The sequence below is a fragment of the Procambarus clarkii genome, chromosome 46 (assembly GCF_040958095.1).
Source record: "Procambarus clarkii isolate CNS0578487 chromosome 46, FALCON_Pclarkii_2.0, whole genome shotgun sequence".
Taxonomy (NCBI): domain Eukaryota; kingdom Metazoa; phylum Arthropoda; class Malacostraca; order Decapoda; family Cambaridae; genus Procambarus; species Procambarus clarkii.
The window spans coordinates 21397814-21424613 of NC_091195.1; the positions used below are offsets into that span (position 1 = coordinate 21397814).

General features: G+C 39.7%; 1 protein-coding gene across 18 annotated transcripts in view; it reads right to left on the reverse strand.

Moving 5' to 3' along the window:
* Positions 1–8687: 8687 nt before the first annotated feature.
* LOC123770459 (activating transcription factor 7-interacting protein 1) overlaps positions 8688–26800 on the reverse strand; it is a 206428-nt gene continuing 188315 nt past the window's right edge. For 13 of the 18 annotated variants that reach the window (XM_069301831.1, XM_069301826.1, XM_069301817.1 and 10 more), the window contains 7 exons: positions 17864–18091; positions 15726–15814; positions 14093–14173; positions 13614–13772; positions 13178–13283; positions 9998–10164; positions 8688–9772 (listed from right to left, as the gene is read on the reverse strand). In XM_069301831.1, the coding sequence (XP_069157932.1) occupies positions 9668–9772; positions 9998–10164; positions 13178–13283; positions 13614–13772; positions 14093–14173; positions 15726–15814; positions 17864–18091 (935 nt within the window). In that variant the 3' untranslated portion in view covers positions 8688–9667. Of the gene's footprint in view, positions 9773–9997; positions 10165–13177; positions 13284–13613; positions 13773–14092; positions 14177–15725; positions 15815–17863; positions 18092–26800 lie in introns of all 18 variants that reach the window. The other 5 variants (XM_069301824.1, XM_069301829.1, XM_069301823.1 and 2 more) reach the window with 1 other exon arrangement.

Below are 26800 nucleotides of genomic sequence, written 5' to 3' on the forward strand. Positions count from 1 at the left end.
ACTATCCAGCATACCATCTTCATGTTTACAAATGATCTCATGTTTTTCCTCTATCGTCAACCTCGCAACTATTTTCTTAGGTTGAACTTTACCACTGACTTTCTTGGGACCCATGGCATGATATATAATAAGAACTTTTAGAAACCAAAAAAAGCAGAAAAACAATAAAATTCTTCACAAAGAATTGAAGTGCGATCGTCACTAGGCAAGAGACACTGGTAAACTGAGCGTGCCTCGTCCTGTGCCCAGCAGAGCCCAGGCACTCGACCCCATACATGATCAACAAACACTCGTATTCTGAGGCAAACTTCGTACACTTAAAACATTCGTAAACCGAGGTTCCATTGTACATTATTTTTTAATGCTCATGTATGCTTATAATTTAGCACAAGAACGTGTGTTCTGTGCTGATACAGTTATTTATGTTCCCAGAGTAGTCACGAAGTAACAAAAGTGATTTACCGAATATGAACCATCGTATTTTTAATTTTTTTACGTGACATATCACAACATGATGTGTGTTGTTTTGGCACCTTGATGCATATTTCATATTTATTGGTGTGAGGATCGCATGTGTCCATTGTAGATCTCTTAATTTTAGGCTGCTTAGTTGCTCTTGATGCAAATGTTTTTATATGGTGGCACTGTGGCTACAATATATTTTTCATATACTGTATTGTACATGACTTTCATGCTGATTAACTGTATTGTACTCTTTCTTTAGCATCAAAGCTTGTGTGCCAAGTAATACTCTATGTGATGAGCCACAAATGTAATCAGCATTTTGTACTTTCCATCACTTATTTGATTTATAAGAAATATGAGCAACATATCAAGGGAGTACTATGCATTTTTTGTGATAAGTTTGAGATGGCTTTTCAGAGAGCAGATTTACGGAACAAAGTACTGTACTGTACAGTACTTTCACTCTTGACTCGTGAACATCCATAATATATTTCTTACAAGAGCATGTTAAGGTGGAATGTTTAGAAGCAAGACAATACGTGTATATGGATACCCTTATGCTGTGTCATATTTATTAATGTAATTCCAGCTGGACTGATGTTGGCTGAATGAAAGTGCCCCCATGTTGATGTGATGTAAAAGGCTTCTCATGGTTCTTTAGATGCAGAGCTCAACATTGTAATAGAATGGCCATCAAAATTGCTTCTTTTATTCCTGTCACAGGAAGTATCCTCATAAAGTGTGTGTGGGGAGGTGGGGGGGGGGGGGTTACACTGTACAAAGACTTATAAAAGTGGTACAATAGACTCTTGTAATACAATACTGTATTACAAAAAAATACTCATGTGTGAACAACTCCAAGGAACACCGACGGCCAACATAGGCAAGGATATTAAAAAGAGAAACTTTATTGACAACTCACATAGAGGAGGTTAATAAAGAACTAGCAAAGTACAAAGAGGAAATAAAAAAAAAAAAGATGTATGCACAAGTTGTAAAAGAGAGAGAGAGGATGAAGGAAGTGTGTTTGGAAGTCAAAACCAGAAATGACCAACAAGAAGCAGAAATTAAAAAAACAATTAGGAAAGAACTGGTAACCAACAGTAAATTAGTACAAAACACTGCAGACAGAAGTACCTGTACGTCCATAATAATGTTTTGAGTGTTTAAAAAAGGAAGTATCATCTAGGGTGGACCGAGCAGCAGAAGAGATGAAAATCATTGAGAAAATAGTAGGTTTAGGAGAAGGTCTCAATACAAAGGAAAATGTCAGTGATTTTAGGATAGAAAAATATGAGAAAGTAAAAAGTTGCCCCTTAGGGGTGACATTGATGGAGGTAAACAAATGATGAAAGTGCTTAGAAATGCCAGGAAATTGCAGTGATGTGGAAGGCAAACTGGTCAATAAGACAAGAAAGGAACGCACACAAAAGCTGAAAACAAACCTCGATGAAGCGAAACGTCTAAATGGGAATAAAAATGAAGAATTTTTTTTTTCTTTTCAACAGTGTTAGGGACTGGAAAGCTTGTGAAATGGTACAAAAAACAAAGCAACAAATCATTAGAGAACGGGGAAGTAAAGGACAAAGAGAAAGGGAACAGGTTCCTGAAAATTATATATACAGTACAAACATGGAGATAAAAAAAAAATACTGGAGCTAAAAGATATAATTCAGCTTAAGGTCCCAGATATAGTCACACTAACAGACAAAACTTGAAGAAAATATTTTAAATGAGGTGTATTCCCAAGGGGCTACTTAGTTTGGAGAAGTGACAAGGAAAACTAGGAAGGAGTGGCTGTGCTGGTGAAAGAACTGAAGATAAGAGAGTTAATAATTGACAACCCTCAAGAAGTTGACATAATGGCATAATCAGGACAATAAACTGATAGTCGTAAGTGCCTACAGCCCACCAGCAAGCAACCCACGGACAAAGTAGGAACTAGATGACAAACGAGAGGGCCTCATAATGGTCAGGAGAGAGATTATAGTAAAAGAAGATAAAAGATAAATCACACTTGTTGTTACTGGGGGACTTCGACTTGAAAGCAATAGACTGGGAGGCCTATGAGGCAAGAACAGAACATTTGTGAACCTCATTTTGGAGACATTAATGTATCAACACATCAAGCAGGCCACAAGAATGAGGGAAGGGGATGTTCCATGATCCATCAATAATGGATCTAATATTCACCAGGAAAGAAGAAGAGATTTGACATCCAGCACCTCCCTCCCTTGGGAAAGTGTGTTCATGTCCTGTTGGAAATTAAATATGCTTTGCCATGTAATTAGAAGAGAATGGGGACATTAAAACAGTTGACAAACTCAAATTTCAAGAGAGGAAAGTGTGGGAACTTATAAATTTTTTAACGAGTTTAATTCGACTTGTTGCCAGGCAAGAAAGTAAACGAGATGTATGCCAGATTTTGTGAAATATACGATAAAGGAACACAAACATTCATAAGCCGGACCAGGAAACAGGATTAGTTCAACAGAAATTGTGAGACGGCCAGAGAGGATAAGACATTACACAGCAGTGAGGAGAGAGGCAGAAAGATATAGTGGACAAATGTAAAACAGATCCAGGCCTTTTCTACAAATTCATTAAAAGCAAGCTGCATGTAAAGGATAAAATCCAGAGAGTGAGAACGGGAAATAGGACTACTGAGAATGAAAAAGAAATGTGTGAAATGCTAATTGATCAGTTCCAAAGTGTGTTTGTACAAAATGAGGATTTCAGAGAGCCAGTCAAGCCAGGCCAGGCCAGGCCAGGCCAGACCAGTTCCATAGCACGCCACAGAATACAAAGGTATCTCAAAACGAAATGAAAAAATTACTCAAGGGGATAGAAAGAAATAAAGCAGTTGGACCTGATGGAGTTACACCTTGGGTGCTGCAAGAATGTGCAACTGAGCTTAGCATTCCACTCCAATTAATATTCCAGACGTCCTTGTGCACAGGAATATTAGCAGATATTGTATATGGAAAAAAGCAAACATAGCACCAATCTATAAAAATGGTAGTTGAGCGGAACCTCTAAATTATAGACCAGTGTCACTAACAAGCGTGGTAGTTAAAACACTAGAAAAAATAGTTAAGCCAATTTGGGTTGAACATCTAGAGTAAATAAATAATAACGGACAGACACTGGTTTTCGAACAGGAAGATCCTGTGTAACAAATCATCTTACTTTTTATGATAGATCCACAGAAATACTACAGGAAAGAGGTGGTTGAATTGACTGTGTCTATCTAGACCTAAAAAAGGCTTTTGGTAAGAGTCCCACACAAGAGGCTGTTCAGGAAATGGGAACATGCTGGAGGGGTGACAGGGAGACTTCTGATGTTGGATGGAAAATTTGCTAACTGACAGACAGATGAAGGCAGTAATCAGAGACAATGTATCAGACAGGAGGAGTGTTACTAGCAGAGTACCACAGGGTTCAGTTCTTGCACCAGTAATGTTCATCGTCTACATAAACGATCTACCAGAAGGAATACAGAATTATACGAACATGTTTGCAGATGATGCCAAGATACTGGGAAAGATAGGAGGTGCAGACGATTGTAATGCCCTTTAAATTGATCTAGATAAAATATGTGCTTGGAGCGACATATGGCAAATGGAATTCAATGTGAATAAATGCCATGTTATGAATGTGGAATCGTAGAAAATAGACCACACACAACTTACAAATTATGTGGAAAGGAATTACAGAACTCTAATAAAGAACGAGACCTGGGGGTGGTTTTGGATAGCAAGCTGTCACCAGAGGAACACACAGAACATTGTGAGAGGACACTTTTAGTTATAGGGACGGTTAAATACTGAAGAAACTGTTTATGACTTTTGTGAGACAAAAATTGGAATACGCAGTTGTATGGTGCCCAAATCTCAAGAAGCGCATAAATAAACCAAAAAAGGTTCAACAGCATGCTACAAAATTACTTCCTGTACTGAAAAATAAAGAGTTACGAGGAGAGACTAGAGGTGTTAAACGTGCCACAACTAGAAGATAAAAAAAGGGAGATATGATCATCACCTACAAACTACTAGCTGGACTTAACCAAATTGACAAAGAGGAATTCCTGAAACCAGCAACTTTGCAAACAAGAGGACACGGATTCAAGCTAAGGAAACAATGGTGTCAAAAAAATATTAGAAAGTTTTCTTTTGCAAACAGTGGGGTAGGCAGTTGGAACAAGCTGAGTGAGGTGGTGGTGGAGGCCAAAACCATCAGTACAGTAGTTCAAAGTATTATATGAGTACTGGGAAGACGGGACACCATGAGCGTAGCTCTCATGTAACTACACTTAGGTAATAGAAGTGAGAGAGAAGAAGGAATTGGTTATCCGTGGAAGGATAATGTGGTGGCCGAGAATTTAGGTAATGGCAGGTAACAGAAAGGACTACACTTTCCCCCTTTGATAATTATTACATTGCTGATGGTGATCGTGGCAAGTCAAGAGAACAGTTGGTTTCCGCACAAAACTTCTATAGTATGCTTAAGTGGAAATGTGATACACTTCTATTCATAGGCAAGAACCGATCCTTAAATATACAGAGGAGACCTTGTATTTGATTAGGGTCTTGGTAACACCATCACTAATGGTAAATCTCTTAAACTTCCCCTCTCACCTCATCAAGTGCTGTAATAATCCTAAGAGCAGTTAAGGATAGTTTATAAAGTTCCTCTTCTGACTTAAGGTGGAGAGAGGCTTCCCCAGCAAGCAAAATATATGCTGAAGTAATGTTTAATCAATGTTTTCAAAGTTGATTCATTGTTACATCAATGTCATTTGACTGGGGCTAAAAAGGTGTGGGAAAGGGGGGGGGGGGGACTTACAATACATAATTGTATTTGCTGTGCAAGGATAACCGTATATTTCCAGTTTTCCTTCATCTTTGAATTGTGCCCAGGAAGCTGCAGCTCATATGGGGCAATACACTCCTGCGGTGGGGGGGGGGGGGGTTAGGGATAAAACAGGTTCGGTAGAGCCCCTGCTGGAGGTCAGGCTTATCACCAGTTGACCTCACCCCCCTTGGTAGGGGGGGGGTGAAGGTGCATGTGAATATTATTGTGCTTTTTTTCTCTTAATTCTTTATCTCCCTGGGGCTTGTGTCAGTGACCAGACCTGTTAGTCTACCCTCTCCTAAAGTCCTGACTCCTTGCTGCCACTTACCCAGTACCCGGAAGTCCCCAAATTTATCACAATCTTACCATTTTTGAAACTTGCTCTTGCTTATGTAGGCCTGTTGTGGATTTAATATTTTGTTAACCTAAAATTATACCTTCAAATTGGTTGGTGCACTGCAAGTTCTGGTGTGTACACAACAACACATCATGTCAAGAGAGCTTAAGGGTAACTGCATTACCACGGTAGTAGTCAGGGATGAGATGTCAGCAAGTGGGTCTTGGTATAGTATAGTAAGCATAAGATCAGTTACAGAAGCTGGAGCGGCGACCGTCTGAAACAAGATATACAAACTTGGGAAAGTTTGTGGGCGGTGTCACACTGAGACCGATGAATCGGAAACAAAATGGTCGCTCCCACAGACACTGATCAGCCAACATAAGACAAATGTAGAGAGATTTACTAAGAGAGAGATAAGAAATGGAGGTCTTATGGGCAGGTTACTAAAAATTGAGGTGGTGATAAATATTTATGAAGAAAACCCTATATTTCAACACCGAGAGGAAATTAAGAGCTTGACAACCAAGATCAAAGAACAGGAGTTGTATATCAAACAATTTAGATAGATAACGAGATATGGAAATTGATGGGTTGAATTTGAAGAAATTAACAGGAAAATAGATACATACATATGGTGAGGAACTGAAGAGAATCCCCAACAGGTTAGAAATAATATGGAGTTATGTAAGGACAGACTTAAGGACACTTCATGAACATATCAAGTACAGGAAGTTACTTGGGGATTGCTGAAGTATAAAGAGGAACTGAAACACATGCACAAATTGTAAAAGAAAAAGAAATGATCAAAGACGTGTTTAGAAGTCAAGAAAGGTAATGGGCAGCAAGAATCAAAGATTAAGCAATTAGAAAGGCGCTTGTCACAAGCAGTAAATTAGTACAAAACATTGTAGATAAAAAGTGTCCATAATATTCTTTGGGTGCTTGGAACAGGAGATAACATCTAGGGTGGACAGAGCACCAGATAAAATAATTGAGAAAATAGTAGGGCTATGTGGCAGCCTCACATCAAAGGAAACTGTCAGTGGTTTTATGATAGGTAAATACGAGAAAGATTACATTTAATGGAGTAAAATAAGTAACAGAAATGCTTAGGAATCCCAGATAATTGAAAAATTATGACCAGGGCAAACAATGGTCATTAAGATGAGACCTTTCACAGGAAGTTAGAAAAGTTAAAAGTAAACATTGTCAAAGTAAAGCGTCTACATGAGGGAGAAATCATTTTTTATATATATATTATGGGTCATAAGAATCAGAAGCTTATAAAATGGTATATAAAAGCAAAACAAAATCAGAGAAAAGGGAGGTGCAGGACAAGGGGTGTAAATGTGTTCTAAGAGAACAGTCTCTTAGAACAAACAGTATTTAGCAGTCTCCGTGGTGTAGTGGTAAGACACTCGCCTGGCGTTCCGCGAGCGCTATGTCATGGGTTCGTATCCTGGCCGGGGAGGATTTACTGGGCGCAATTCCTTAACTGTAGCCTCTGTTTAACGCAACAGTAAAATGTGTACTTGGATGAAAAAACGATTCTTCGCGGCAGGGGATCGTATTCCAGGGACCATAGGATTAAGGACTTGCCCGAAACGCTACGCGTACTAGTGGCTGTACAAGAATGTAACAACTCTTCTATATATCTCAAAAAAAAAAAAAAAAAAAAAAAAAAAAAAAAGAGAGAGAGAAGCAACCCGTTGTCCTGTTTAGACAGTACCTATCATGACCATCGTCAATAGTCACAATTCATACATTTTGACCATAATAAACTAGTAAGGAATTCTTTTTAAATAGATGAAGCTAAAAAACAAATATTCCTAGGCCTAGGAAGGTTAGGTTAGTTTGCAGGCGATGAGTCACAATAACGTGACTGAAGTATGTTGACCAATTGACTTGAGAATGGTCCAGGACGCATCAAAACGTCATCGCCCCTTTATTTTCTAGTGTGGATTGGTCAATGTTAGGTTATTTTAGTCTGTCAAATGTAACACAAGTAAAAAAAAAAAAAAATGGTTTTCCAGTTTGTCCAACTCAATAGTTCAGATTTCTACTTTCTAATTTTATTGCACGTCGGTATATATAGTATTGTACTCATTGTTACTATAAGTACTACCAAAACAGGAGGCTGGGCTGCCTAAAAATCTTATATATTAGCAAATAGATATAAAATACCAGAGCTAAATGACATAATACAACTTAGGATGCCAGAGATTGTTGCATTAACAGACGAAACTTGAGGACAATACTTTAAATGTGGTTGTATTCCTGAGGAACTATTTACAGTTCAAAATGTGACAGAAAAAATAAAGATATTCTAAAATCATTACTAATGGTTCTGCTAATTCTACTAATAGTAAAGCAGAGCAGCAGCATTCATAATTTAATCACCTCGAATATTTTAACAGTCTGGGAAGGACAATTTAAGTTCCAGTGGAAATGAATGAGCGAGTGTTGAAGGGAATGTGTTGGGTGCTGAAGGAAACTCTTATCAATTTTAGGTCACATCAAGGAACAACATGACAAGGTGACCATCTATGGCAGGTGACAACTTGACCATCTATGGCAGGTGACAACTTGGCCATCTCTGGCCTGGTTGGTAGGACGACAGACAATCTCACACTTTTGAAATTAAGTGAAACATTACCCCACAATTAACATGGAACATGGACGAAGAGGTAGATTATCTCCCGATACCTTAGTGGTGCACCAGGGGGGAAGGTTTAAAGTCTCAGTTGGGTACCAGTTAGGTACTTCGGAGATTTTTATTTTATGCATGCCACGTCCCTCGGTAAAATCGTGCGAATCTTGTTCATTAGACATTCTTCATCTTGTGTCTTTTTGTTCTTGTATTAACATCCTGAATATCTAGAAACCTGAATATCCTGCAAGACAAATAGCGCTACATTTTATAGTCATCGTGGCTTGCACTATACCAATCTGTAAGTGTGAAAAATATTGGTCATTCATCACCTTTATGTTTTCAAAGTTCTAGAGTTACCGGAAAATAAACCAAGAATGATAAATAATGCACTTTTACTAACATATAATTTTAGGTTTATTTGATACAAGCATCAACACATGCACATCAATATCATTTACAAACTTAAAAAATAGACACCACTTACTATGCAAGAAGTCTAAGTCAAGACTTCCAAGAAATTATCATTTTTTCTTTTTACACCTGATATTTGTACAATATATCAACAATTGTAAACGTTTCTCAATGATGGAGGTTAAGTACAATGAGTATGAACTCGATATGAAATCTAATATCAAGTCTAGGTATCAACTATGAAGTTAAAAGTTAATGAATGAATTCATGAATTTCCTCACAATAAAACGTTATTAGGTAGGCAGGTCTGCTTCCAGGGCTCTACCCTGTATGAACTTGATCAGTTAGAAAATAATCAAGAATGGAATAAAGTCTTGCTGCCACAGATGGCAATTCACTTAACTGGAGAAAAAATATAGTAGAGTATGTCTCTCTAATTAGAGCAATAATACACGTACAACAGGAAGTCTGGTCTAGCCAATGGCAACTGTTGCTTGCTTTGAGTAAGTGTTGCATTCGTTGTCACCCTCCACGTGTCCAATATTTTCACCGCACGCCTGCCACAGTGCCGAGGCAAAACCCCCCCCTCTCTCGGGATGGCTATCCTGCTAGGCATTAACACTCCACTTTAAATAAGTTTCTTATAAAGTATCACACACACTATACAGTTGTAATGATGCAGCCATAATTTTAACCAACTATAGTTCTGCCCTTGTCATACCTCAGAGATATGACCTACTGTAGTTAAACTTGTAATGTTCTCTTCCTTTGGTCTCAAGATCAAATAAATTATATAAAGTGCGAGAATTATTGAAAGGCATCAAAAGTGATAGAAATGTAGGTGAATACACAATGGTTTAAAACAATAGAAGAAGCAAGACGTGTTGTAACAAAATGTTAATTTTAAAATGACACGCAGCTTGCGAGAAGATATATAGTCGGACTTATTTCTTGTCCAGTCTGATGCTTCGAGGTTCGGAAAATGGTCCTAGGCGACTTTTGATGTCTACTGCTCTTACTGCAAAGTGATACACATGGCCAGGCATAAACTGAAATGAAAAATGAGAATACAAATACAAATACAATACAGTCTAAATATAATAAAAACTTTAATTACAAATTTTACTTACAAAAAACTAATAAATCTGAAGCATGTATTTACATGTATAATGTATAATTTAAGGAGTTTATAGAATACAACACTACTACCAATAATGCAACCACTTTAGTTTCAGTCACAGCAACATCATTAAACCCCAACGTATAACCCTCACCTGTGTCAGAGTACAAGCCATAGGGAGTTCCAAGGCTTTTACACTGCCCACTTTTTTCCATAAGTTTGGGCTGGGGGCCGCGGCACCTTCCTGATAAGCGTACAGCTGGTAACTTGCAATGGTCTCATGGTCTTCTGTCTTGGACATGGTCCATGAAAGAACAATACCTGAAAACATATAATGTTATTTAATGGAAGACAATATCATTATTTTGTTTGACAAGTACAGTAGAATACTACAAATATTTAATCAAACTTCATCTTGGATTACACTTGCGTAATTTTTGTACAAGGTAGACTGCTTTATTTTACGCCGTGGTAAATGCCGTCGTCCTATCACAAAATACATGCAACGTGCTCCCTGAACACATTATTCCAGTTCGAAGTGTAGCAAATATTGACTCAAGTTTGGAAAGGTTTTCCACTTTCAAAATGTCTTGATGCACGTGCAAGGTCAAAAAGATATGAACCAGGTCTGCTCTAGAAATTCATTTAAAGCAAATTGCAGGAAAAGGATAAAAATTAAGAGGATGAAAATGGGAATTAGATTTATAGAAAATGAAAAGGAAATGTGTGAAACACTAAATGAACAGTTCCAAAGTGTGTTTGTGCAAAACAAAATTTTCAGAGAACCCAAACAATAAGAATGCCAGAGAACATAGAGGTGTCTAGAGACAAAATGGAAAAAATGCTCAAGGAGCCAATTAGGAATAAAGCAGCGAGCCCAGATGGAGTTTCCCCATGGGTTCTGAGAGAATGTGCACCCAAGCTCAGCATTCCACTTCAATTAATTTTTCAGTCTTGGCAGTTTTCAGTCTTTCTGTGTATAAGTCTTGGCAGATATTTAGAAAAGGCTAATATATTACCAATGTACAAAATTGGCAGTAAGGAAAACCCTCTTAATAATAGACCTATATTGCTGACAAGTGTAGTAGTTAAAATATTGGACAAATAATTCAAACCAAATGGGTAGAATACCTAGAGAGAAATGATATAACAACAGACACACCAGGGAGCCGGTCGGCCGAGTGGACAGCACACTGGACTTGTGATCCTGTGGTCCTGGGTTCGATCCCAGGCGCCGGCGAGAAACAATGGGCAGAGTTTCTTTCACCCTATGCCCCTGTTACCTAGCAGTAAAATAGGTACCTGGGTGATAGTCAGCTGTCACAGGCTGCTTCCTGGGGGTGGAGGCCTGGTCGAGGACCGGGCCGCGGGGACACTAAAGCCCCGAAATCATCTCAAGATAACCTCAAGATAACACAGTATGGTTTTAAAGAACACTGAGAACATAAAGAACATTGTGCGAGAAGCCTATGCTATGCTTCCCAATTTCAGAATTGCTTTTCAATACACAGATTGTGAAATACTAAAGAAATTGTTCACAACCTTTGTGAGACCAAAGTTGGAATATGCAGCAGTTGTGTGGTGCCCATATCTTGAGAAGCACATCAACAAACTAGAAAAGGTGCAAAGACATGCAACTAAATGGCTTCTGGAACTGAAAGACAATAGCTATAAGGAGAGGTTAGAGGCATTATGCCAAAGCCCAAAAATATAAGAGGCGATATGATCACTTTATACAAAATAGTAACGGGAGTCAATAAATTTGATAAAAGAAAGATTCTTGAGGCCTGGAACTTCAAGAACAAGATGTCATAGATTTAAGCTAATTAAACAAAGCTATCGAATAAATATCAGAAAATTCACTTTTGTTAACAGAGTGGTAGACTGTTGGAATTAATGAGGAGTTGGTGTAGACCAAAACCAACAGTAGTTTCAAAGCATCTCATGACCAGAGTGCAAGGAAGACGGGACACTGCAAGTGTAGTCACAGGACGAGAGCTACACTCGCGGTGTCCCGTGATCATTTTCGTAATTACCTATTTCCACCAGGTGGGTGGGAGGCATCAACTCAGATATTTACAACATAGACCAATGCAGTGATAGGTTATTTGCATTAATATATACCTGGGCTATAAGAACACTTGTCTGTTGCTAACATTCACACTACATCAGTGACACGCACCACCATACTCCCCACAAAGGCACCTACATTGTTTTGTTTACTATAATACATATTTGTTAACTCCATTTTATTTAAAACTTCTTCCAGACTAAATTAATTAATTAATTAATTAGTCTACACGCACGTGTGCCCACCAGTCCTCACGCTCATCTGCCCACCAGTCCTCACACTAGTCTGCCCACCAGTCCTCACACTAGTCTGCCCACCAGTCCTCACACTAGTCTGCCCACCAGTCCTCACACTAGTCTGCCCACCAGTCCTCACACTAGTCTGCCCACCAGTCCTCACACTAGTCTGCCCACCAGTCCTCACACTAGTCTGCCCACCAGTCCTCACACTAGTCTGCCCACCAGTCCTCACACTAGTCTGCCCACCAGTCCTCACACTAGTCTGCCCACCAGTCCTCACACTAGTCTGCCCACCAGTCCTCACACTAGTCTGCCCACCAGTCCACACACACTAGTCTGCCCACCAGTCCACACACACTAGTCTGTCCACCAGTCCACACACACTAGTCTGTCCACCAGTCCACACACACTAGTCTGTCCACCAGTCCACACACACTAGTCTGTCCACCAGTCCACACACACTAGTCTGTCCACCAGTCCACACACACTAGTCTGTCCACCAGTCCACACACTAGTCTGCCCACCAGTCCACACACACACTAGTCTGTCCACCAGTCCTCACACACTAGTCTGTCCACCAGTCCTCACACACTAGTCTGTCCACCAGTCCACACACACTAGTCTGTCCACCAGTCCACACACACACTAGTCTGCCCACCAGTCCACACACACTAGTCTGTCCACCAGTCCACACACTAGTCTGCCCACCAGTCCACACACACTAGTCTGTCCACCAGTCCACACACACTAGTCTGTCCACCAGTCCACACACACTAGTCTGTCCACCAGTCCACACACACTAGTCTGTCCACCAGTCCACACACACTAGTCTGTCCACCAGTCCTCACACACTAGTCTGCCCACCAGTCCACACACACTAGTCTGCCCACCAGTCCACACACACTAGTCTGTCCACCAGTCCACACGCTCCTCTGTCCACCAGTCCACACGCTCCTCTGCCCACACCTTAATCTACTCATCTGCCCACACCTTAATCTACTCATCTACCCACACTTCTACTTACTGCTGTCCTTGTGGGAAAGTTTCAAGGTTGGCTGAGGAGGCAGCTTTTTAGACAAGCCACCCACTTGCTGGAATGGTGTTTTCGGCAACTGAGCCGGATGTCTCATCTACGGGAGGGAAAAGTACACTAATAACCAAGACTAAATATACAGACATTATCAGCACACACACAAAAACAGTAGGGCGGATAATTAAAATGAAACGGTGAAAACTAGGATACAGTATTACATTAGGATAAATTATTTTATTAGACCTCATAATGATCATTTTATATTAGCCATTGTCTATAATACTTCGTTTAATGACCACATCATTCTCTACAATGTAATCTTCATTACTTACTAATACGTTACTACATATATATATTCACATTCTTCTAGCAGTTGCACCGTTTGAGAATGGCAAAACTTACTATATAATTCAAGAGTAGAACTTACCTGATTAGCTTGGGGTAGAGTAGAGGTGGTGGTTCTGTGTGTAGTGTTTACAACGGACCCCATAACACGCGAGTTAGTTGTATGACTTCCAAGTGAACCAATGCGGGCCTGAGCTACCGTCGGGCTTGTCATACTGTCCAGCGTCGTCATTCCAGTTGACTAAAATAAATGGCCATTTATTAATATTTATATTTTGTGGAGGGAAGCATAAGCAATCAAGAAACCAAACATGATGCTCCAATGTCAACAACAGTATCATTATGAACACAAATCCACAAGAGCCGTGACGAGGGTTTGAACCTACATCCGGGATGATCCCAGACGCGCCTTAAGTCGACTGTGCCACGACCCTCGTGGATTTGTTCATTTGACGTATCACGCCATTGTGATTTGTGTGTGTATTATCAACAGTGTTTTATGTTAGATTACTTCATCTTGGTGAATGTTGTACTGATACGTGAGGGATGTGAGCAACTTACCACCTGACTGACAATAAGAGCGGTCGTAGGCTGACCGCCGGACATTTGAGGCAGCAGTACGACCTGCCCAACGCCACCCGCCTGCTGAAAACAATCAAACCTCTTTAGTCAAGTTTTCAAGTTGTCATGATGCCACACTCGCTAAATTACACAAAAATTAAACTTATAGCTAAAGATGGAGATTGATTGGAATCCAACATTGAGTCAAAGTTTTGTTGTACTCCCATTGTTTCAGTACATTACAACACTACTGTAATTGTGACATGCCACAGACATGTAGCAACATCCTACAGCCCTTCATGTGTCATGAATACACAGGCTCTTCATGTGTCTGAACACACAGGCTCTTCATGTGTCTGAACACACAGACCCTTCATGTGTCATGAACACACAGGCTCTTCATGTGTCTGAACACACAGACCCTTCATGTGTCATGAACACACAGGCCCTTCATGTGTCATGAACACACAGGCTCTTCATGTGCTATGAACACACAGGCCCTTCATGTGTCTGAACACACAGGCCCTTCATGTGTCATGAACACACAGGCCCTTCCTGTGTCATGAACACACAGGCCCTTCCTGTGTCATGAACACACAGACCCTTCCTGTGTCATGAACACACAGACCCTTCATGTGTCATGAACACACAGGCTCTTCATGTGTCATCAATACACAGGCCCTTCCTGTGTCATGAACACACAGGCCCTTCATGTGTCATGAACACACAGACCCTTCCTGTGTCATGAACACACAGGCCCTTCATGTGTCATGAACACACAGACCCTTCATGTGTCATGAACACACAGGCCCGTCATGTGTCATGAACACACAGGCCCTTCATGTGTCATGAACACACAGACCCTTCCTGTGTCATGAACACACAGGCCCTTCATGTGTCATGAACACACAGACCCTTCAAAGACTCAAGATGTCCAAAATACATTACGGAACATTGAATTCAAGTGGTTTTACTGTACAAAATTCCCTAAAGCCATCATCGGTATTTTCCTTTAGATAAAAATCTGTCGTGAGGCAAAATTGTTCAAGATAATGAAATGTTTAAACTATGCCCATAATGGCACCGAATGACTTTATGATGCATTCACAAATTATAGTGAAATCCAAATATTATATTCCATTGAGTATAACTGCATTTAATTTAAAAATACAAACAGGTAAAGTAAATAAGTATTCAGTACTGTGCAGTACTTCTCAACTGGCCTGTTGAGAGGTGCGGCCTCGGTTGGCAACACTGTTTCGCTACAATGAAACAATGTATACAATGTCACAACAAATCAAGTGACGTATCAATACAATGTGTTACACAATTATACCATGACATTTATGACATGGTTATCATAATTACCAACAATGTCAAATTTAATCTCTGCAATTCTTGTCTTCGTGAAAATTACCTCGTGTAGTTCCATAAAACTGTCGAGAATAACAACTTAACTGGCATTGATGCCAATTTTATTATCCTGCGGCTTTGCAAACAAGTTAATAATCATCACTTTTGTTTGCGAAAGTCATTCAAATACATTTGAATTTATTTCTGAGAAAAGATCAAAACTTTTTGAGATATCAATTGTTGATTTAAACTTTAACGATAAATCATAACTTGAACTTGCCTGTAAAGGAAGAAGCTGGGCAGTGCCTGATGTTGGCACCTTGACAAGAGTGCCAGGCTTAGGAACCATAGCGGTGGGTCTTTTGGTGCCTGCAAAAGTAAACAAGACATGTTTAGTGTCTCAAGATAACCTCAAGATTTGAGAAAGATGGAATTCACAGGTGTTCAAGGAGGAGCCATTTTACTCCATTACCTGTAAACGAAAATACGTTCACAGACTTGTGTCGTAAACCCCGCCATCAGAACGGCGACTCGGCATCTTATGACTAGTGTACCAACTCTATGTAAATCACAGTAAATTGATTACATACTGCACCTAATATAAAAATCCATTAAATACTATACTGTATACTGTAATCTATATTATCGTATTTATTACTCATTGTAAGTAATACTGTGATGGAGGTCCACATATGTCCTCAGCACCCAGGACTACAAGAAAGAAAAATTAAAAGAGAAGGTAAAGAAACAAAGATTACCGAGTGGAAAAAGATTGAATGGAAATAAGAGGTTACAGGGACAGCTGTTGGTGCAGGAGCGGGTGTCGCCGGTGTTAAAGTCATCAATGCTGGGGCAGCATGCACTGCATCAATGTTCCTGATGCAGTGCTTGTTGCCCCAGGACTGACCACTTCAACATTGGTGACACCTGCTCCCACACTATCCACCATCCCTGTAGGGTGAGAAGCACACAAACGTGCCTTCCACACCACCCATCAGTTCTCACTCTTGATAGTAGGTTTCCCTAACATAAGAGACCTACTATCAATGTTCCATCTGACATGCTTGCAGATACGTATATACTGCCTGTGCCCACTGGCAGTACCACCAACGTTCTTGCTGTAGCTGCAACCCTCGCTCCACGGCCTCGGGGAAACCACTCCTGCTCTACCTACAGAACCTAAACCTTGACCAGGCACCACACTGGATATGGAAGACTTGTCTGAATCGTCGGATGAGGATGTCTCGGTGGGAAGAACATCCCCTCCACCCCACCGACAAAATACCTACAGCCCTGAGGACTTCCTACTCTATGCCTCTCCTGCACACTTGAATGACAATACCATCATGAAAACAAGAAGCAACACAGAGAAGATATATAGAAATGAAGAACCATGCCTGAAGAAGACCCAAGAATGAAGAAGAAGCAGTGTACTGTAGCCAGGTGAGCAAGAACCAAGCCCCAGTGTGATGTGTGTGGGATATCACCAACTCTCTACTCAGCCTTACTCTAACACAACCAAGTTCAAATCTAAGGTGGTTGGGCCACTGCTCTGTGCCTCCCCTTTCTGTCTCTTCACCAGTTCCTAGCTCAACATTTCTGCATCCTTGTCCCCCCATTCTGCCATCCCCTGCTTACCAATTCTATGGTCTTCGAAAGTTGAAAAAAAGACAAAAAGAATAAGAAAAACATGATAAAGAAATAGAAGAAACAAGTAAAGACTTTACAGCTAATCTGTACCCATTTCCATTACACATTTAAATATTTTATTTGGTATTCACTATTATTTTGTCTAACTCCTACACTTGGAGCTGTGAATGCTCATATTTGTCAGCACATGTCCTGTGCCAGATGAGTACAATGGGCTCACTATAGCCCGGGCTGCTTGCAACTTTTTGGTTCCTAGTAGCTGAAGCTAAAGCAATAACAACAACAACAGCTCATTTTGTTAATGTAGTGTCCTTGTGTATTACCATCTTAACCAGTCTATTAACTCTCTTCAAAAATATTTATTTACACTAGGGCACCAAAGTCCACTCCTTTAAAACGTAATTTTGTACTTTTTTGACATACTTCTTTGCAGCTATTCCCTTTTTTTATATTTTTTTAGTCACTCTTATCATCGAGAAAGGGATTTGAACTTATTAGCCGGTCGGCCGAGCGGACAGCGCGCTGGACTTGTGATCCTGTGGTCCTGGGTTCAATCCCGGGCGCCGGCGAGAAACAATGGGCAGAGTTTCTTTCACCCTATTCCCCTGTTACCTAGCAGTAAAATAGGTACCTGGGTGTTAGTCAGCTGTCACGGGCTGCTTCCTGGGGGTGGAGGCCTGGTCGAGGACCGGGCCGCAGGGACACTAAAAAGCCCCAAAATCATCTCAAGATCACTTCAAGAGATTCACTGAAAACCTTTTTCTTTACCTTCATCCTCATCAGTGAGGTCAATGACGCCACTGCCTCTGCTGCTCAATGGTGTTTGAAGTGCTGCTGTGGTGCCCGTCACCGCTTTGTCACTCTGCACCAACATTGGTCTCTGACCATTTAATAGTGTTCCTGTAGCTGAAACTACCGACGTCAGTCCACCCAAAGGTGCTCGCACGACCCTTCCTTGAGCAACGGGAAGAACTGCTGTTGCAGCATTCACCACACCTGTGGAAGTGAAATGGCAAATCTTGAGCAGAGATATGGTACTGTATTTAATTGCAATACTATAACACACACTTTCACACTGACAACTTTCATAAAATTAAATATTTTGAGATTTGGCTATAGAGAAATGGTCATGCCAGCTTATGCACAAAAAAAAAATTTAAAATGCAACAAATCAGTTTTTGTTATAGAAATATTAACTTGTTTGCAGAATGAAAGAAAAACATGAAAATAAGTGAATATTTATCGTGTGACTGGGTGGCGGCACTCTGCAAGGCTGCGTCTGACACTTGTCAATGCCTGTAAACTTGACACTTGTCAACGCCTGTAAACTTGACACTTGTCAACGCCTGTAAACTTGACACACTTGTATCCACTGCCTCACGTTCTTTGTGTTCATATATTGTTATACTGTACTCATAACATTTCTTTTGTTATACAGTACTAGTAATATTCCCCTTTCATATTATTAATTACTATAATTTATATCCCCATATAATTCACATTTCATACAATTTAAATTCTAAAGTGTATAACAAAAAATGAAACAGATTAACCATAAAACCTAACCTCTCTTAGGCCCAAATAGACAATCCTAGGCTTAACACATGCAGTCTGGGGTCTATTTTAAGGGATATATGTACTATACTAGGCCTAGGAAAAGTTATGTTTGGTTTTGCCTCTTTCTTCACCCTTCTACAAAATGAATAGTACAAAGCATGAACTTCTTTCAACAGTCCATATTTTGTAGTACCATTTATAGTAGCTTTAGGTATTATCATTAGTGGGGAAGCCCTAATAACTTCATGGAGCCACCAGGGCGCTCCAGAGCAACCCGTTCTCGCACTTTCTTACAGTCAATATTGACTTATTAAATACGCGCATATGTGACATACTAAACATACTAGTTTACCTTGAAAAAATTCATAGAAAACACCGACCTTACCTAACCTTCTTAGTATGTTAAGATAAGCATCTTATTGCTTCGTAATTACAATTATTACTTAACCTATACCTATAATAAGTTAAGTAATAATTGTAATTATTACAATTCGCTCGACAGGTCGACGTGGTCGTGTTTACTCTACAACAATGAAATTAAACAGTGTTAATACAGCATCTCTGTGGGTAAGGTGCGTGTCCTCAACTCGCCATCGAGGGACCCCCGAGTTCAATTCCTAGGCACGACAGAAACAGTTGGGCATGTTTCTTACCACCCAGTGCCTCTGTTCACCCAGCAATAAATAAGTACCCGGGACTTGGGCAACTGTTGTGGCCTGCATCCTGGAGATGGTCAGTAACTAGCCTAAGGAAGACACCGAGCAGCCTAAATACAGGCTGCTTGTCCTCGACAACAGGAATAATATTAACCTAGGATTCATGTCTCCAAACATTCAAGGGAGGTAAGCCATTCCTCCCAAGGCTATAGGACTTGGATGGAATACGAAGATAAGGATTTGGGGAAGGATGAAGGGAAGGAACTGTGCCCAACCACTGGGATGTTCAAGAGCATCTATGGCCATTCTCTAGTACGTATAGTGCCCAAATTTGAAATGCACAATCTAAATGGGACCTAATAAGGGCAAGATATAAAGTTGAAGAATAACAATAGATTTTTATTGCTATAGCTCGGGGTGAATCCCAGAAAATCTATTTACTTTATTATGACCATATTATTACATTTATTTCTTGGCTCGAAGATGTTTACTAATTATGACTCATTGACCTCTTTCACATTCGGATTTGTTAATTTCAATAATGTTAAGCCAATATCTGACTTATGTTAAGCCATTTTCTAGGCCAACACTCCCTATATTTGTTAAATTTAAAACACATAACCTGATCATTCCTCTATATTAAAAGTCCAACTTGTCCTGTAGTGATTTTGAGGTCTCGTCTAAATTGATTTCCTCTTTATTTTAGTGTCTTCGGAGTATGTGGTAATGTTGGTGCTTAACCACCGCATTTTACACCTGGTTTCTACAAAAACTTCACAGTGCAATTATCAAGGACATATTTGTGTTGTTTTTATAAGTGTTTAGGTAAACATAATGTCAAAATGTTTCCAAACTCAACCATTTTCATTTCAAAACACAAAGAATGATGAAAACATTAAAAAAACATTAAAATACTGTATAGCCTAATTAAAAAACAATAGCACAACTCTGAGCGCCTTAGGGCACTTTGTGCAGTACAGCGGTCAAGTCTTTTACATAGTGTGTATAGTAAACAAGAGAGGCCTCTTGTGCTAGAGAAGTTTCTCTTTGTTGTGAACCATAACAACTCATTATGTGACAGTCCCTTACACTGGGAAGAGTTGTGATGCTTCACAACCTTCAGCAGCACTGTTAGCAATACCAGCATTATGATCGTTCCCCCCCCCCCCACCCCCCCATCCCATTCTCAGTACACACACACACCCGAGTGCATCCTTAACCATTTCTTCCTTCTTCCATCTCCATTCCTTCAAGAAGCATTTAAAAGTGAGATCTTTAAATAATAGTCAAGATTTTGTAATACTGTATTTTTGCATTTTTTGTTAGAAAGCTTAAAATAAAAATTTAATAGTAACACAAAATCATAAGTATCACTGAAAACATTTGGCCAAATAAGATGGAACACACAAGTTTCAGGTTTATTGTGCAGCAGCCCAGAACTTAATTCTGGTAGTAAACTTTCTCATTAGAGCACACCACCAGAATTCCAGCACTGAAAACATTCCCCATTACAGTACTGTTAACACCTGTAATAAATAACCTAACAAACGCATATGAAAGAAAAACGGGACAACATTTTGGTCCGTCCCGGACCCTCGTCAAGTCATGACTAGGAACGGGTCCAGCATTGACTGAAATGTCATCACTTTCATTGAATTTAATGTGTAGGGACTGGGTTATTGGTTTGACTGCAAGACTACGTTGTCAGTCTTACTTATTCTCTGCAAGAGCCATAATCTCCGGTAAAGTCTCCTAAACTGGAATGGCTTAATTATGAAGTCATATTAGGAGGCAGGAAATTTTATGGTCAGGTGTAAGTTTAAGAGACCTGGGAATGTTGTCAACCAATGTCCAAATCTTCTTATTTAGGTTTTTCATATACTAGTAATATATATTCCCATTGATGCTTAGGTTCAGTGCTGCAACCCAATGTTTTGAAGGAAGGTGGTTTGTGGTGAGAGCTCATATCACACCTGACTTGCCTAGCAGTGTCAGTACACATTTATGTATGCTCCCATACCCAAGAAAAGCAATGCAAAACTCACATTTTTTCGTAATCTACAAATATTATTTTTCTTTTGTTACCCTCGGTACAAACTGAAAATTTCCGAAAGGTGCTACAGGTGACAGTTATCAAATGACGGGAGATTTATGTATCTCGAGTGAACCCTTATACATTATATTATTCAAACTGTCGTTTAAGAGTTATCCAAGAGAATTTGTTAAGACCCGTCAAGGGTAATATGTCATTTGTAGAAATTATACACAAAAAATGATAGATTCCAACTCATGAGTGGTGTTACAAATTTTTGGAGCAAATGTTAACTACTGATACTGTTTACAAGAAACTACAGGGGTTAAAACCATTGAGCAGTGCCACTTCTACCTAGATTAACAGATGTGCCAAGTTGACAGGTCAGAACCCAGATAGATCTACAAAGGTTACTTCTAACTGGCTTGTATAGCATCCCATTGATAAGTGGAGTGGTATTAAAAAAAAAAAACAGAGCAGTGACTGACATGGAGTAGGTCATTATTCTCATCCTGTCATGGGTGTTCAGCCAAGGATTACGTATTTTTCACTCAGACCGGCTCTATAATACATTATGCAAACCTACAAGCATCAAGTTATTACAGTACCTCCGAGTGGGAAGTTACTAGTAATCACACAATTATATACCATATTAACTATATTATTCATACAAGATTTTAGAGCAAGTCAGTACTCATTGAAGACGATTGTGCTCCACACTGCTGTTAGTACACGGTGGACCAATTGACGAATAACTAAACTCCTTTAGTATATTTTCCACTTCATCTCGAGACATCCTGTGTGCTGCAGTTACTTCAGAAGGCCATCATCACCTGTGTTGAGGCAGCTACCAGTGTGTGTGTGTGTGTGTGTGTGTGTGATGCTCCATTTACTAGCAGGACTATTCTGGGTACCCCCATAGTTTACATCAGCAGTAAACATCACAGTGGCATTACACATTTGGGGTGACATGTACTCACATTTGGGGTGACATGAGTACATGTCACTCCATTCTTTAAGTACCTGTGTGTGTGTGCGAGTCAAAAGTTTTTAAGTACAGTACATGGAGTAAGTTCAGATATAACTTGTATGTCTTCAGAGTTGTTGTACATGTGGAACCCAGTGGACAACCGTAAACATCTTCAAGGGAAAACTAGATAGTTTTCTTCAAGAAATGCTGGACCAACTGGGCTGTGGTGGAAATGTGGGCCTGTGGGCCGCTCTAAGCAACAGCCTGGTGGACCAAGCTCTTATAAGCTGGCCTCAGGCCGGGCTTGGGGAGTAGAAGAACTCCCAGAACCCCATCAAGCAGGTATCAGTGTTACCAGCCTTCAACCCATTGTGTCATGTACTTCATGCAATATGGGTTTTCAAGACAAGGAGTATACCATACTTCTCTTCATGATTATATTGCCAAGAGAAGCTAGAAGCTCCTCCCAGTGAGAATAGTTGCATCAAGTTATCTAATTACACGCAGATACATTTATATACTGTACAGGAATTCCAGGTGTGCTACGTGTATCTATGTGCAACTTATGCAGAGAAGCCACAAGGCTATACTGTATTATACAGTGCTATGCAATTGACAAATCAAGAAAACTTACATTATATACAGAACAATATATCTAAATAGGAGTAGAATCTTTGAGCCTCATTCACTGAGGACTGTTATGTTTGGGTTAAGGGAACATTTGGGAAGCAAATTTTGTATCATTCTAAACATCTGGGAAATTTGGACAGCAAGAATACAATTCATTATTCCACCATGGGTTCAAAAGTCGTTCGTGTAGCCAATACATAATTGTGCTTACGAACATTCCCATTCCCTTCACAGTATGGTGAAGAATAGTACACATTGATATCATGTTATTAGGCAAAGGTCTAATGTAGAATGGGTGTTTACTTGATGCTAAATGTTGCACTGGCTTCTGTATCTACTCGTTCATTTGTGGCAACACCGACACGAATCCATATCTGGCAAAGTTCTACTTATCTTATATTTGCTAATGAGGAGATACAACCATTGAGGAATTTTCATTACTGTACTGTGAAATTATTAATGATTGTTGACTTTTTAAAATTAATGATCTCAAAAGTAAATACAATTCCATAGTTCTACTGTAATTACCTAAGTGTAGTTACAGGATGAGAGCTACGCTCGTGGTGTCCCGTCTACCCAGCACTCTTTGTCATATAACGCTTTGAAGATACTGACGGTTTTGGCCTCCACCACCTTCTCACTTAACTAGTTCCAACCGTCTACCACTCTGTTTACATAAGAGAATTTTCTTATATTTCTCCGGCAGCTTTGTTTTGTTAGTTTAAATCTATGACCTCTTCTTCTTGAAGTTCCGGGTCTCAGGAATTCTTCCCTATCAATTTTATCAATTCCTGTTACTATTTTGTACGTAGTGATTATATCGCCTTTGTTTCTTCTATCTTCTAGTTTTGGCATATTTAATGCCTCTAACCTCTCGTAGCTCTTGTCCTTCAGTTCTGGGAGCCACTTAGTGGCATGTTGTTGCACCTTTTCCAGTTTATTTATGTGCATCTTAAGATATGGGCACCATACAACCGCTGCATATTCCAGCTTTGGTAAAACAAAAGTCGTGAACAATTTTTTTAGTATTTCGCCATCCATATATTTAAATGCAATTCTGAAGTTAGAAAGTGTAGCATAGGTTCCTCGCACAATGTTCTTAATGTGGTTCTCAGGTGACAGTTTTCTATCCAGAACCACCCCTAGATCCCTTTCTTTGTCAGAATTCTTTAAAGATTTCTCACATAATTTATAGGTTGTGTGGGGTCTATGGTCTCCTATTCCACATTCCATAACATGGCATTTATTCACATTAAATTCCATTTGCCAAGTGGTGCTCCATATACTTATTTTGTCCAGGTCTCCATGAAGGGCATGATAATCTAAGTTTCTTATCCTTAGCATCATCAGCAAACATGTTCATATAATTCTGTATACCAACTGGTCGATCATTTATGTAGACAATAAACATCACTGGTGCAAGAACTGAACCCTGTGGTACTCCACTAGTGACATTTCTCCAGTCCGATACATTGCCTCTGATTACTGCCCTCATTTTTCTATCAGTCAGAAAATCTTTCATCCATGTTAGAAGTTTACCTGTCACCCCTCCAATATTTTCCAGTTTCCAGAACAACCTCTTATGTGGAACTCTGTCAAAAGCCTTTTTTAAGTCCAGATAGATGCAGTCAACCCAACCATCTCTTTCCTGTAAAATCTCTGTGGCTCGATCATAGAAACTGAGTAAATTTGATACAGAGGATCTTCCAGATCGAAAACCATACTGTCTGTCTGATATTATATCATTTCTCTCCAGGTGTTCTACCCATTTAGTTTTCATTATTTTTTCCAATACTTTCACTATTACACTTGTCAGTGATACAGGTCTATAATTGAGGGGGTCTTCCCTGCTGCCACTTTTGTAGACTGGAACTATGTTAGCCTTTTTCCACACATCAGCTACAACTCCTGTATACAGGGATTCCTGAAAGATCAGGTGAAGTGGAATGCTGTGCTCCGGAGCACATTCTCTCAGAACCCATGATGAAACTCCATCTGGGCCAACTGCTTTGTTCTTACTAAGCTCCTTTAGCATATTTTCCACTTCATCTCTAAAACACCTCTATATGCTCTATGTTGTTATGTATCTGGAATTCTTATTGTGTCTGGTTCTCTGAAGATTTCATTTTGTACAGACACACTTTCAAACTTTTCGTTTAATGTTTCATATATTTCTTTTTCATTTTCGTGAATCTCTTTCCTATATTCAACCTCTGGATATTAGTCTTTACCTGCAATTTGTTGTTTATGAATTTGTAGAATAGGCCCAGTTCTGTTTTATATTTATCCGCTATCCCTTTTTTAAAATTTCTTTCTGCCACTCTCCTTACTGCCGTATAGTTGTTTCTTGCATCTTTGTATCGCTGGTATGTTTGGGGGTTTGGCCTCTTCTTATACTGATTCCATTTTTGTGTCTTTTGGTCTCTGGCCCTCTCGCAATTTCTGTTGAACCAATCCTGTTTTCTGACCCCTGCATCTCTGTTTTGGTATGAATGTTTGTGTGCCTTCATTGTATATTTTGCAAAATTTGGCATACATTTCATTTACTTCCCTGCCTAGCAACAAGTCTGTCCAATTACACTCATTATAAAATTGTTAAAGTTCCCCATAGTGACCTCTCTTGAAATCGAGTTTATCAACTGTTTCCATGTCCCCATTTTCTTCTAGATGATATCTTGAAGCATATTTAATCTCTAACAGGACGTGATCACACTTTCCCAAGAGAGGAAGGTACTGGATGTCATATATCTCTTCTTCTTTCCTGGTGAATACTAGATCCAATCCTGACGGTACATCTACTTCTCTCATACTTGTGGCCTGCTTTATGTGTTGATACAAGAATGTCTCCAGAATGAGGTTCACAAATCTGCATGTCCAAAAGTCCTCCATTCTTGCTTCATAGGCCTCCCAGTCTATTGCTTTAAAGTTGAAGTCACCCAGTATCAACAGTCGTGATTTATCTTTATCTGCTTGTACAATAATATCTCTCATGACCATTATGAGGCCCTCTCGTTTGTCATCCAGTTCTTCCTTTGTCCATGTGTTGCTTGCTGGTGGGCTGTAGGCATTTAAAATTATCAGCTTATCATCCTGAATCCAGACCTGCAATGCCATTATATCAATATCTCGAGGGTTTTCAAATATTAACTCTCTTACCTTCAGGTGTTCTTTCACCAGTACGGCCACTCCTCCTCCTCCCTTCCTAGTTTTCCTGTCACATCTCCAAACTGGGAATTGGGAATACGACTTCATTTAATATATTTCCGTCAAGTTTTGTCTCTGATAATGCGACAATATCTGGGACCTTGAGCTGAAGTAAGTAATTATCAAAAGAAGGCACCAAACCGGGAAGGCTATGTAGCACCATCAAATGCGCAAAATAATCAGAGGGCGCTAAATATCACCAAGGATGCCAATAAGAGAACAAAAACGCATAAGGCAAATGATATCAAAAGTATCCAAGTCACCAAGAATTCTATTGAGGGACAGGTGACCGCGAGGGGCGGTCGGAACCTTGAGCTGAATTATATCTTGCAACTCCAAAGTTTTTGACCTCACTCCGTCCATGTTGGTATATAGAACTTTCAGGTACATGTTCCCTTTCCCTCTGCTCTTTACTCTCTCTTCCATTAATGATTTTCTTGCCTTGTTTTTATGTAAGATTTCACAAGCTTTATAGTTCCTGACACTTTGTACAAAAAAAGAATTTCTGTCTTCTTTATTTCTATCCCTATTTAGACATTTTGCTTCAATGACGTTCACTTTCAGGTTTTCTCTGTCCTCCTTAGAGAGGTCTTGTCTTATTGACCAAAGTTTACCAACCTCATCACACTGCAATTTCCTGGCATTTCTAAGCGCTT